The sequence below is a fragment of the Plecotus auritus genome, assembly GCF_963455305.1.
Source record: "Plecotus auritus genome assembly, chromosome: X".
Classification (NCBI taxonomy): Eukaryota; Metazoa; Chordata; class Mammalia; order Chiroptera; family Vespertilionidae; genus Plecotus; species Plecotus auritus.
Window position 1 is genome coordinate 34,993,159 of NC_137784.1, and position 12,998 is coordinate 35,006,156.

A 12,998-nucleotide genomic window follows, 5' to 3' on the forward strand; every position below is an offset into this window, starting at 1 on the left:
ACCATTGAACAACACAGGGGTTAGGAGCCCCAAAATCCCATGCAGTTGGAAATCCACATATAACTTTTGACTCTTCCAAATCTTATCTACTAATTGTTGACTGGAAGCCTTACTGATAATGTAAACTGTCAGTTAACACATTTTGTTATATGTATTATATATTGTATTCTTAAAAAAGTAAGCTAGAGAAAAGAAAAAGTTATTAAGAAAATTGTAAGGAAGAGAAAGTACATTTAAAAGTACTATACATATTTATTGAAAAAAACCATGTATAAGTGGACCCATGCAGTTCAAACTCATGCTGTTCAAGTATCAAATGTATTTATCAACCAGTACAACTCTATCCATGCATACTGGATTAATATCAATATCCTTCCAGAGCTTCTTTAAACAAAGACAGGATATACACTGAGTGGCCAGATTATTATTATCTCTGAACACATAATAATCTGGCCATTCAGTGTATATCCTATGTAATAAAAGGCTAATATGCAAATTGTCCCCTCGACCAGGAGTTTGACCAGCAGGCAGGTTGGCCAACCACCCATGTCCCCTCCCCCTGGCCAGGCTGGCCGGACCCCATCCATGCATGAGTGGTCAGATTTTTATGTGTTCAGAGATCATAATAATCTGGCCACTCAGTGTATGTGTGTGTGTGTGTGTGTGTGTGTGTGTATATATATATATATATATATATATATATATATATATATATATATATCTTATATAATAAAAGTATAATATGCAAATTGACCAAACGGTGGAATGACCAGTTGCTATGACATGCACTGACCACCAGGGGGCATATGCTCAATGCAGGAGCTGCACCCTGGTAGTCAGTGCACTCCCACAGGGGGAGCACCACTCAGCCAGAAGCCAGGCTCATGGCTGGCAAGCCCAGCAGTGGTGGAGGGAGACTCTCCCCTCTCCACTGCAGGCAGGCGGTAAGGAGTGAGGGGTCCTGGACTGCGAGAGCCCCAGACTGCGAGAGGGATCGGGCTTAAGCTGGCAGGCGGACATCCCCTGAGGGGTCCCGGACTGCAAGAGGGCACAGGCCGGGCTGAGGGACCCCCCACCCCAGTGCACAAATCTCGTGCACCAGGCCTCTACTGTGTGTGTGTGTGTGTGTGTGTGTGTGTGTGTGTGTGTATATATATATATATATATATATATATATATATATATATAATTGTATATAATAAATTATATATATATATATAATTGTATATAATAAATTATATATATATATATACACACTAATAAAAAGGTAATATGCTAATTAGTCCGGGTCAACTGGCCATCTTCTGGACGTCCAACTTCCTTCTGGGCAAAGCCATGGTGTTGGGGGCCGAGGCAGAGGTTGTTAGGGGTGAGATCAGGCTGGCAGGGGAGAGCAGTTAGGGGTGAGATCAGGCTGGCGGTAGGTTAGGGGTAATCAGGCCAGCAGGGTAGGGCAGTTGGGGATGAGATCAGGATGGCAGGGGAGGGCAGTTGGAAGCGAGATCAGGCTGGCAGATGAGGGCAGTTACGGGCAATAAGGCAGGCAGGCAGAGGCAGTTAGGGGCGATCAGGCAGGCAGGCAGGCAGAGAGGTTAGGGGCAATCAGGCAGGCAGGCAGAGGCAGTTAGGGGCAATCAGGCAGACAGGCAGGTGAGCAGTTAGGAGCCAGTGGTCCCAGATTGCAAGAGGGATGTCCGACTGCCGGTTTAGGCCCAATATGTGATCAAGGGGTCCCAAATTGGAGAGGGTGCAGGCTGGGCTGAGGGAACCACTCCCTGTGTACGAATTTTGTGTACCAGGCCACTAGTATATATATAAAAGTCTAAGTGGTTGTTAAACCAAATGACCGGCATGACAGGAACTACTGGTTGCTATGATGCTCACTGACCACCAGGGGGAAGACACTCAACGCAGGAGCTGCTTCCTGGTGGTCAGTGTGCTCCCACAGCCAACCTCCCCCAGCCGGTCAATCTCCCATGGTCCCTCCCCCAGCCCGCAGGCCCCAATTGGTGCTCACTCACTGCAGTGTTGGCACGGCAGTGAGAGAAGGAGTAGGGCGGGAGGCGGGGAACCGTGATGACGGCATCAGCATCCGGAGTCCATTTCTTCCGTGCCCAGACTGTTGCCTCCTCTCCCGGCCCTGCTGGGGCCTTCAGGCCCCAGGTTGGAATGGGGAACTGGGGATAGGTTGTGGCAGACACACCACCTTTCCCAGGGGTCTGAGGGCCAGCTCCCTCCTGGGGCCAGTGGCCAACCTCCTGCTGTCCCTCTCCCTGTCCATCCAGAATATATATGTTCTTCACCACCTGGATTTTTTTAGTTAAATTTATAAAGGAGATCTTTTCATCTCACCACATAGAGAGCTTCCTTATTATTTTTCACATTCTCATGGCATTCCATTGTGGAGAATTACTATTTTGTTTTCAATCAGTCACTTATTGACAGACAATTGGATTATTTTTAAACCTTTCCTACTTATAATGTTGCAATGAAAAACATTTTATTTGTAAATTAGGACATGTGTAATTGATCAAATGAGCTAGAAAAATCACACCACTTTAAAATTGTTTCAGAAATGTAGGCATTTCTGAGAGTAATTAGAAGTGAAAATTATACCAAAAAGGCAGAAAACAGACTTGGTGAGCTGAAAGGTTTTCATATTTATATCTAACAGTCTGTGTATGTATTATTGCTATAGATTAAATATTTATGGCCCCCAAAATTCATATGTTAAAATCCTAATGCCCAATATGTTGGTATTAAATAGGGCCTTTGGCAGATGCTTTGAGAGGGTGCAGCCTTCATGAATTAGATTAGCGTTACTATAAAAGAATCTCCACTGAGCTCACTAGTACCCTTCTACCATGTGAGGAAACAGTGAGAAGGGCTGTGTATGAACCACGAAGTGGGCTCTCACCAGGCATTAAATCTCCTGGCCCCTTGATCTTAGAATCTCCGGACTCCAGAATTGTGTGAAATAAATTTTTATTTTTACAAGCTATCCAGTTTATAGTACTTAGACAATAATCTATCATTTTTCTATCTATCTATCTATCTATCTATCTATCTATCTATCTATCTATCATCTATCTATCTATCTATCTATCTATCATCTATCTATCTATCTATCTATCTATCTATCTATCTATCTATCATCTATCTATCATCTATTATTTATCTCTTCTTCCAAAGCCCTTTCCTGATCTCAGAAAAGAATATGGCAAGCATAATCATGGAAATATGTAAAATAATTGACAAATGTCTGTTATTATTCTAGGGACACTTTCAGGTTATTATTAAAGAAAGTGATAAACTAAAGGGAAATTGTCTAAAGGTAAATTATTACATTGAAAACTCTGTATGTGTATGTGGGAAGTGAGAATTGTTATATACATAAAACTCTATTTCTTTTAAGGGTATGAAAAATATGCTTACTTCCCTTCATTCTATTTACTCTTTTTTAATTGTTGTTAAAAGGGAGGGGGAAGGATAGGGAGAGTGGAGAGAGAGAGAGAGAGAGAGAGAGAGAGAGATATCAATATGAGACACATTTATTGGTTGTTTCCCATAAGTATCATGATCAGGGCTGGGATGAAACCTGCAACCCTTCCGTGCATAAGAGGATTCTCTAACCACTTAGCAAAACAATCTAGGGCTCTATTTACTCTTTAAATAATAAATAGAAGAGAAATTTAACACAATATAAAAGGAAAATCACTAAGTTTTAACCTAAACTGAGAAACTGCTTCCAAATGAAGCAGCCCTGATCATGATACTTATGGGAAAAAAATGAAGCTTCAGAGCATGGGGTAAAATACTGCAATACTTTAGTTCAGATATTTAATGAATAAAGTACACACCTCTACAAAGACTTCTATAAATTACATGCAAAAAATCAGATCCTGGTACTCACAGAAGACTTGATTTTATTTATTACAGTCCCACAGAAGTATAAATGCCCATTTGAGAGTAGCTGGGGTTTACTGTGGTAAGGCCATTCTGTGAAACCAAGCGCTCAGTTGTTCTTTAAAGCAGCTTGTGAATCCACTTTGCTTCAGGCTAAGAAATAAAGTAAAAGAAAAAAAGAAAAGAAAAAGATTAAGTGTTATTTATCTAATCATTATAGAGAGTTTCTGGTGTGTTAAGCACTAAATTTAAAAAACAAACAAACAGAATGCCATAAGTGGAAGAGAACTTGGATATTAATTTTAGTTATTTCTAATTAAAAATACAGGCCCATGGACTCCACCCCAGACCTACCAAGTTAAATTCCGAGATGGAGTTAGCAATGTGCATTTTCAACAACTTTCCTGGGTGATTCTAAAATCCACTGAAAGATGAGAAGTACTGAATTCTAGTCCCACCACCAGCATTTGTGTAAGAAACCAGGCCCTAGCAATGTTACATTATAAATCTAAAGTTTCACAATTATTTTAACATACTAGAACTTTAAAAATTGATAGTGAACAAAAACACAAAAATACGTTAATAATAGCTGATAGTCACTCTAAATTACACCACACTGATACAAGTATGTTTATATTTGCATGTTTTTGTCTACTTTCTCCACAAGTATGCAGATTTTTGTTTAGTTGCAACATCATAGTATGAAATTTCCCCTCGTATTATCAAGGTTTCATAATTATTGTTTCAATGAATACATACTTTTATGTTTTACTAAACCATTCTCTTAATTTTATACATTTAGTTTAATTTCAAAGATTTTTCTTATAGACTTATTGCACTCATCATTTTTATGCCTAGAGTTTGTTTTTCCTTCTGCTGATTTTCTTCATTATAATACATTTTTAGTAATGAGATTACTGAATCAAATAGTATTGATCAAATTAGGACCCTTCTTACATAGTCCCATATAGGCCCAGAAGAAAGTGAAGCCAATTTATGTCATTCCTCTTCTACAGTCAGCAGTGAATAAATGTACCACTGACCCTGAAGCCTCAGCAACTCTATATAAAATCTATCTATCCATCTTTATACAATATATTTTACATATTTAATACATATAAAATTATATACACAATTTTATATATAGTTACTGCATTATTAGATAAAAATGATCTCATGGTTTTATTTGATTACTAATACTACATAGTAAACATTTTTCATTATTTTGTTTTTATATTTATCTCATCATGCATAAATTCTCTATTCTTATTTCTTGATCATTTATTATAAGGATCTTGATTTTATTATAATAAATGTGTTTTATCACTAACATTCTTGATTCACAGTTCAATGTTCTTTCCGACATCATGACACTTAACATATATTTGGATACATGGAACAAACTGACAGCTATCATAGAGGACTGATTATTACAGAAGACCATTAAAAGAGCACTTTTAAAGAAACAAGACTACTGTATATATGAAATATTCTTTTTAACAAACCTAAAGGTAACCACACATATAAAATCCCCTGAGATACATAATGTAAAAAAAGAGGAAACAGAGAAAAATGATAGAATATCACCAAACAAAAACAGAAAAACATAAAGGAAAAGAACCAATGGAGGCACAGAACTAGCAGAAGAAAAAAAGATAAATGACTATTGGAAATCCTCATATATAGAATAATAACCTTAAATATAAATGGGCTGAATTCACCAATGAAGAGGCACAGAGCAGCAGATTGGATAAAAAAACAAAACCCAGCCATATGCTGTCTTTAGGAGAAACATCTAAACTGCAAAAGAAAAGATAGACTCAAAATAAAAAGGTGGAAAATGATTCTCCAAGTAAATGGCATCCACAGAAATGCAGGTGTAGCCATACTTATATATGACAATATAGATTTCAAGAGAACAAAAGACTAGCAAATCATACACAACAATACATTAAAAAATATATCACAATGCAGTGGATTAATTTCAGGGGCACAGGGATGGTTCAATATAACCAAATCAATCAATGTCATATACTACATTAACAAAACAAAGGGTAAAATAATAAGATCTTATCAATAGATGCAGGGAAAACATTTAATAAGATATAATGTCCATTTATGATTAAAACACTCAATAAAATGGGGATAGGATGAAAGCACCTTCACATAATAATAACTATATATGACAAACCTTCAACTAATATCATACCCAATGGTGAAAACCTGAAATCTTCTTCTCTAAAACCAGGATGCCCACTTTCACCACTCATTCAACATAGAACTGGAAATTCTATCCAGAGCAATCAGGCAAGAGAAATACAAGGCATCCAAATTAAGAATGAAAAAGAAGTACCACTTTTTGCAGTTGACACCATTCTTTATATAGAAAACCATAAAGAGTCCACCACAAAAACTACTAGAAACAATATACAAATACAGTAAAGTTGCAGGATACAAAATCAATTTATGAAAATGCACTGGATTCCTATACTAACAATGAAATTTCAGAAAAAACTAAATGAAAAAAACAGTTCCTTTTGAAATTGAAACAAAAAGAATAAGACACATAGGAATAAACTTAACAAAGAACGCAAAATATGTATATACTGAAAACTACAAAACATTCAAAGATATTGAAAAAGACACAATGAAATAGAAAGATATTTCATGTTTATGGATTGGAAGAATCAACATAATTAAAATGTCTATGTTACCACGAGTAATATGCAGATTTAGTACAGCCCCCATCAAAATCCCAATGCCATTTTAAAAAATAGTGTAGGTGTGGAGGCTGAGCTGGCTGCTGGCGCGACCGGAGGCAGTCATTGTTATTCTGCTTTTATGACTTGGAGATATTGGCTTCGGTTCTCTAGATTCTTCAGCAATCCTGGAGACATATAAATGCAGGAGAGAGAGAGCTGCATAACCAGACATCCAGAGAGGAACAATCATGGGGAGAAAAAGAAACAGGCCACATATGAAAGGAAAGGATGAATCACCAGAAAAGGAAGTAAATGAAATGGAGGCAAGCAATATGTAAAAGAAAGAATTCAGAGTAATGGTCATAAGGTCACTGAAAAGGATGGAAGACAAATTCAACAACATCTGTAAGAACCAAGAGGAAATGAAGAATAACCAAGAAGAAATGAAAAATGACATCGCTGCAATAAAGAACTCAATAGAAAGCATCAACAGTAGACTACAAGAAGTGGAGGACCGCATCAATGAGCTAGAAGACAATGTAGGAAAAAGTACCCAGGCAGAGCAACATCTAGGAAAAAAAAATAAAAACTGGAGGAGAGCCTAAGGGAATTTTGGGACAACACAAAATGAAACAACATCCACATAATAGGGTGTGCTGCACCAGCACAGCCAAGGGTTCGGCGAGCCTGAGGGAGGGCTGGCGAAGGATGAAGAAAAGACAGACAAAGAGAATAAGCTGGGTCTAGGTGGATCTTCTGTGCATGCCTGAGACCACAGAACAGATCCAGACTGCAAGCTGATGCTTTATTTTATAGTCAGAGATAAACAAGGTAATTTACAATGTTCTTGTGAGTTTCACTTGTTTTGGCAGCACTTGCTGCACCTCCCACAGCCGATTAGCTACCCAGGAAAGATCTAGGGAGCAGTCACAAGATCAAGCTTAATTATGCTAAGAGGGCTGTGCCCTCTAAGCTGGGACTTGTTTGTGGCTTTGCCAGCACGTCAGTCCGAGGCTTAACCCTGTAACTGCTTCCTACATCTCGCCCTTCTTTAATTTTAAGCTACTAATAATGGAAGTAAAACTTAAACATCAAGAACAAAGTTCTGACTATTAAAGTATTAACAAAACAATGCCAATGCAAAACCCAATAACAAAACAATGACAATGTAAAACCCAGACATGGTTATTAATAAAACAATGCCAATGCAACACTACAATAATAGAGAAATCAAAGTACAATAACATTTTTCTACTAAATGGGAGTTTCTTTTGCTGATTTACTCAAGCGTCCTCGGACTTGGCTGCGCAAGTGTTTGCAGAAGACTGGCAGCTAACCAATGCTAGCATTGCCAGAAACATGATTGAGGGAGTAGCTTCCACTTCTTGCTTTTCTGCCATCTACTGGGCCTCAGTTGTTAACTTCTTCAGCTGACCCCATGTTGGCACCTCGGTCTTTTGTATAGCCTTCGTCATCTTCCTTTTCCACTTTGCTGTCATTGGGGCAACTCTCAGTCTTTTGAACGATGGGACAAGGAGCTTCTCTGTGTCCATTGTGGTGATGTACATAACGCTCTGGAACCCAAATTGGCTGCACTGCTCCTTCTGGACAGATACAAACACAACCTCTTCCCCACATCATTACAGGATCTGTTCCAAACCATTGTCCAGTTTGTGCATCTTTCCATTGGGCTAACCCCGCGGAGGCTATTGTACAGGAGGCCTGATGCCTTTCGGCTGCTATACGACCCTCTGCATCACAATTAAAAAAATTTAAAGTATAAAGAACATGACTGAGTTTGTTTTGAGGTGACACATAACATCCGTATCCCCCTTTCTGTTTTAGTAATTGCATTTTAAGAGTATGATTTGCTCTTTCTACTATTGCTTGTCCTTGAGGGTTGTAAGGCATACCAGTTTTATGACAAATTTGATATTGCTGACAAAAAAATGTTGAAAAGCAGAACTAGTGTATACGGGTCCATTGTCTGTATTTAGCTCTAAGGGAGGACCTAGTACTGCAAAGGCAGCTAGGCAATGATTAATTACATGCTTGGCACTCTCTCCCATTTCGGGAGTCGCAAAGATAAAGCGGGAGCAGGTATCTACATTAACATGTACCCATCTATGCTTACCAAATTCCGGTATGTGGGTGACATCCATTTGCCAAATTTGATTAGGTTTAAGACCCCTAGGATTAACCCCCAATGATTGTACAGGGCAATGAATTACACACTGAGATCACTGCTTAACAATTTGACGAGCTTGCTACCTAGAAATATGGAATTGTTTGTGTAAGGCAGCAGCATTTTGATGATGCAAAGCATGGGAGGACTGGGCAAGAGAAAATGGGGTAGCCTCTTGCATTACAGCAAGGAGGAGATCAATAGCATCATTGCCTATAGCTAATGGACCAGGGAGACCTGAATGAGATAGGATCTGACCAATAAAGCAGGGAAATTGTCGTTCTCTACTTTTTGAAGGTAGAAAAATAAATGAAAGAGTTCCTCTGAATTAGTGTGCCCTATAGTAGCTGTTTCAATTAGTTTGGCCATACTTACCACATAGGCACTATCACTATATAGGTTAATGGGCTCTGTAGCGAAATCTGTCAAGGCATAGATAAGAGCTTGTATTTCTACCCATTGTGCTGAAATATAAGGGATTTGAAAGACCTTTGCACCTCTGCTGCAGTAGTATCCAGCTTTTCCAGAACTGGATCCATCTGTAAAAATAGTTAATGCCTGAGGTATAGGTTGTGACTTCACTATCTTTGGGAAAGTAAAGGTAGAAACTGAGAGAAATTGTAAAACCTTATTTGCTGGATAATGGTTACCAACCTGTCTGGAGAAATTAGCAAGTGCAACTTGCCAATTTGTAAATTAAAACCTGTAAGGGAAGGGTGTAACCAATTCTAGTAAGCTGTGCTGAACTTAAGGCATCCTCAATTTTATGTAAGGCTGTCTTGGCTTCCTCTGTCACGCAGCATGGGGATGATGGAGATAAATCTCCCCTTAGTATATGAAATAAAGGGCTTAAGTCAGCAGTGGTTAATTTTAAAGCAGGTCAAACCCAGTTAATATCTCCTAATAATTTTTGCAAGTAATTTAATGTAAGTAAAGTGTCAGTCTGAATTTGAATTTTCTGAGGTTTTATTGTTTTTCCCTCAATAATGCTGCCAAGATAAGAAAAAGGAAATGTCCTTTGAACTTTTTCGGGTGCTATGCATAATCCAGCACAATTCAGGGAATCCTGCAAATCTATATAGATATTATTTAGATGCATTTCATTTTTATGAGCTAAGAGAATGTCATCCATATAATGAATAATATAAGCCTCAGGATATTTTTTCCTTATAGGATGTATGGCTGCAGCCACAAAATCCTGACATAAGGTAGGACTATTGGCTATGCCCTGAGGCAATACTTGAGCATATTTCCACCCCCATCATCCCAAACCCACTGGTGCTGTTCCTTTGCTTCCTCCAATCCTTACTCATATTTGGGAGGAAGCGCATTGTCTGGTGGGCTCTCTCCCATAGAAGCTGTAGCCCCAGGGACTGTAGGAGGCGTCAGAGGCGCCGATGGTGGAGTTGGAAGCCTTTGGCAACCTCTCCCCATCTGTCTTGATTCCCCTGCCACATTCCTCCACTCCCCTTCTGGAGTGGGCTCTAGGCAGTCCTGAATTAGGGACCACAGACTGAAAGTAGAGGCAGGCATTTCCTCTGGACTTCAGCTATATAATGATCGCAAAGTTTTTTTCCTACCTTCTCCCATGCCTCTATATTTACCTTTTCTTCCTCAGAAAACCATGGGCAGGTTTTACTCACAAAATCCAAAAAATCGAAAAGCTGTTCATACCTCACAGAACAGCCCCTTGCTTGGAGCATAGCCTTAAGCATGGATACGCATGCATTCTTTCCCTGCGATCCTGAATTTCCCATGTTTTACACCTAGCTAGTACTACACCCCTACCTTACTTACTGCGTGCGCACACCTTGGGGCCTCCTTTCACCTGACAATTGTAGTTCCCTCACCCCAAGTCCACAATGAGTGCCACTTGGACCGAACTCAGCCCCACGTTGGGTGGCACTTGTGCCGCTCCAGCACAGCCAAGGGTTCGGCGAGCCTGAGGGAGGGCCGGCGAAGGATGAAGAAAAGACAGACAAAGAGAATAAGCTGGGTCTAGGTGGATCTTCTGTGCATGCCTGAGACCACAGAACAGATCCAGACTGAAAGCTGATGCTTTATTTTATAGTCAGAGGTAAACAAGGTAATTTACAATATTCTTGTGAGTTTCACTTGTTTTGGCAGCACTTGCTGCACCCCCACAGCCCATTAGCTACCCAGGAAAGATCTAGGGAGCAGTCACAAGATCAAGCTTAATTATGCTAAGAGGGCTGTGCCCTCTAAGCTGGGACTTGTTTGCAGCTTTGCCAGCAGGTCAGTCCGAGGCTTAACCCTATTATTGCTCCCTACAATAGGGGTGCCAGAAGGAGAATAAAGTGAGAAAGGTATAGAAAACCTATTTGAAGAAATAATGACTGGAAACTTCCTTGATATACAGAAGAAAAAACTCACACAAATCCAAGAAGGTCACAGAGTTCCAAACAAAATGAACCCCAAAAGACTGACACCAAGGCACATTATAATTAAATTGGCAAACACCAACGACAAAGTAAGAATCTTAAAGGCTGCCAGAGAGAGACAGAAAGCCACCTACAAAGGATCCCCCATCAGACTAGTGACTGATTTCTCAACAGAAACACGTAAGTCCAGAACGGAATGGAATGAAATATACAAAGTCATGCAAAGGAAGGGGCTGAATCCAAGAATACTGTACCCAGCAAGGCTATCAATCAAAATTGAGGGTGAAATCAGGAGATTCACAGAAAAAAAAAAGAGCTAAGGAGTTTATTACCACCAAACCAGCAATGTAAGAAATGCTAAAGGGTCTGCTGTAAAAAGAAGAAATATGAAGGGAAAAAGGAACACAGGCATAAAGAATAAAAATGGCAACAAACAAGTACCTATCAATAGTAACTTTGAGTGTAAATGGATTAAATGTCCCAGTAAAAAGACATAGGGTAGCAGAATGGATAAGAAAACATGAACCATATATCTGCAGTCTATAGCAAACCCACCTCAGAAAAAAGGATTCACACAAACTGATGATGAAGGGATGGAAAAAGGTTTCTCATGCGAATGGAAATGAAAAAAAAAAAAAAAAAAAAAAAAAAAAAAAAAAACAAAAAAAAACGCTGGGGTAGCAATATTTATATCTGAGAAATTAGACCTCAAAGTGAAGGTAACAACAAGAGATAAGGAAGGAAACTTCATAATACTAAAGGGAGCCATTTAACAAGAAGATATAACTCTAGTAAACATATATGCACCCAATACAGGAGCACCCAAATACATTAAAAAAATAATCTTCTGGAGGATATCAAGGGAGAGATTGACAGAAATACAATCATAGTAGAGGACTTCAATACTCCATTAACACCAATGGACAAATCCTCTAAACAAAAATTCAGCAAATAAATACCAATCCTATGTGACTCACTAGATGAGATGGAATTAATTGACATCTACAGAACATTTCACTCCAAAGCCACAGAATATACATTCTTCTCAAGGGCACATGGGTTTTTTTCAAAGATAGACCACATATTGGGACACAGGCAAAGTCTCTTCAAATTCAAGAAGATAGAAATCATATAAAGCATCTTCTCAGATCACAATGGCATAAAATTAGAAATCAACTACAATAAAAAACAATAAAAAAAATCAAATACCTGGAGGCTAAATAGCATGCAACTAAACAATGACTCGGTTACCAAAGAGATCAAAGTAGAAATAAAAAAACATCATAGCAACAAATGACAATGAAAACACAACAATCCAAAATCTATGGGACACAGTGAAAGCAGTCCTGAGAGGGTAGTCATAGCTCTATAGGCTTATTTCAAAAAACAAGAAACAATGGTAATAAATTATCTAACCCTACAACTCAAAGAGTTAAAAGATAGCAACAAGAAAAGCCCAGCATAAGCAGAAGGAAGGAAATAATAAAGAACAGAGTGGAGATAAACGACATAGAGAGAGAAAAAATACTAAAGATCAACAAAACCAAGAGCTGGTTATTTGAAAGTATAAACAAGATTGATGAACCTTTAGCCAGGGTCACCAAGAAGCAAAGAGAGAGGAAACAAATAAAATCAGAAGTGAAAGAGGTGAAGTAACAACCAATCCCACAGAAATACAAATGATTATGGGAGAATACTATGAACAATTATATTCCAACAAAATGGACAACCTAGATAAAATGGACATATTCCTAGAAAAATACAAGCTCCCAAAACTCAACCAAGAAGAATAAAAAAAAACCT

General features: G+C 38.7%; 1 protein-coding gene across 1 annotated transcript in view; it reads right to left on the minus strand.

The window, feature by feature from the left end:
- Positions 1–4,026: 4,026 nt before the first annotated feature.
- The window catches only part of CYLC1 (cylicin 1), a gene marked incomplete at both ends in the record, with an annotated part of 49,727 nt that continues 40,755 nt past the window's right edge, over positions 4,027–12,998 (minus strand). Inside the window, one exon of the mRNA XM_080652355.1 lies at positions 4,027–4,059. Within this exon, the coding sequence (XP_080508481.1) occupies positions 4,027–4,059 (33 nt within the window). The remainder of the gene's footprint in view (positions 4,060–12,998) is intronic.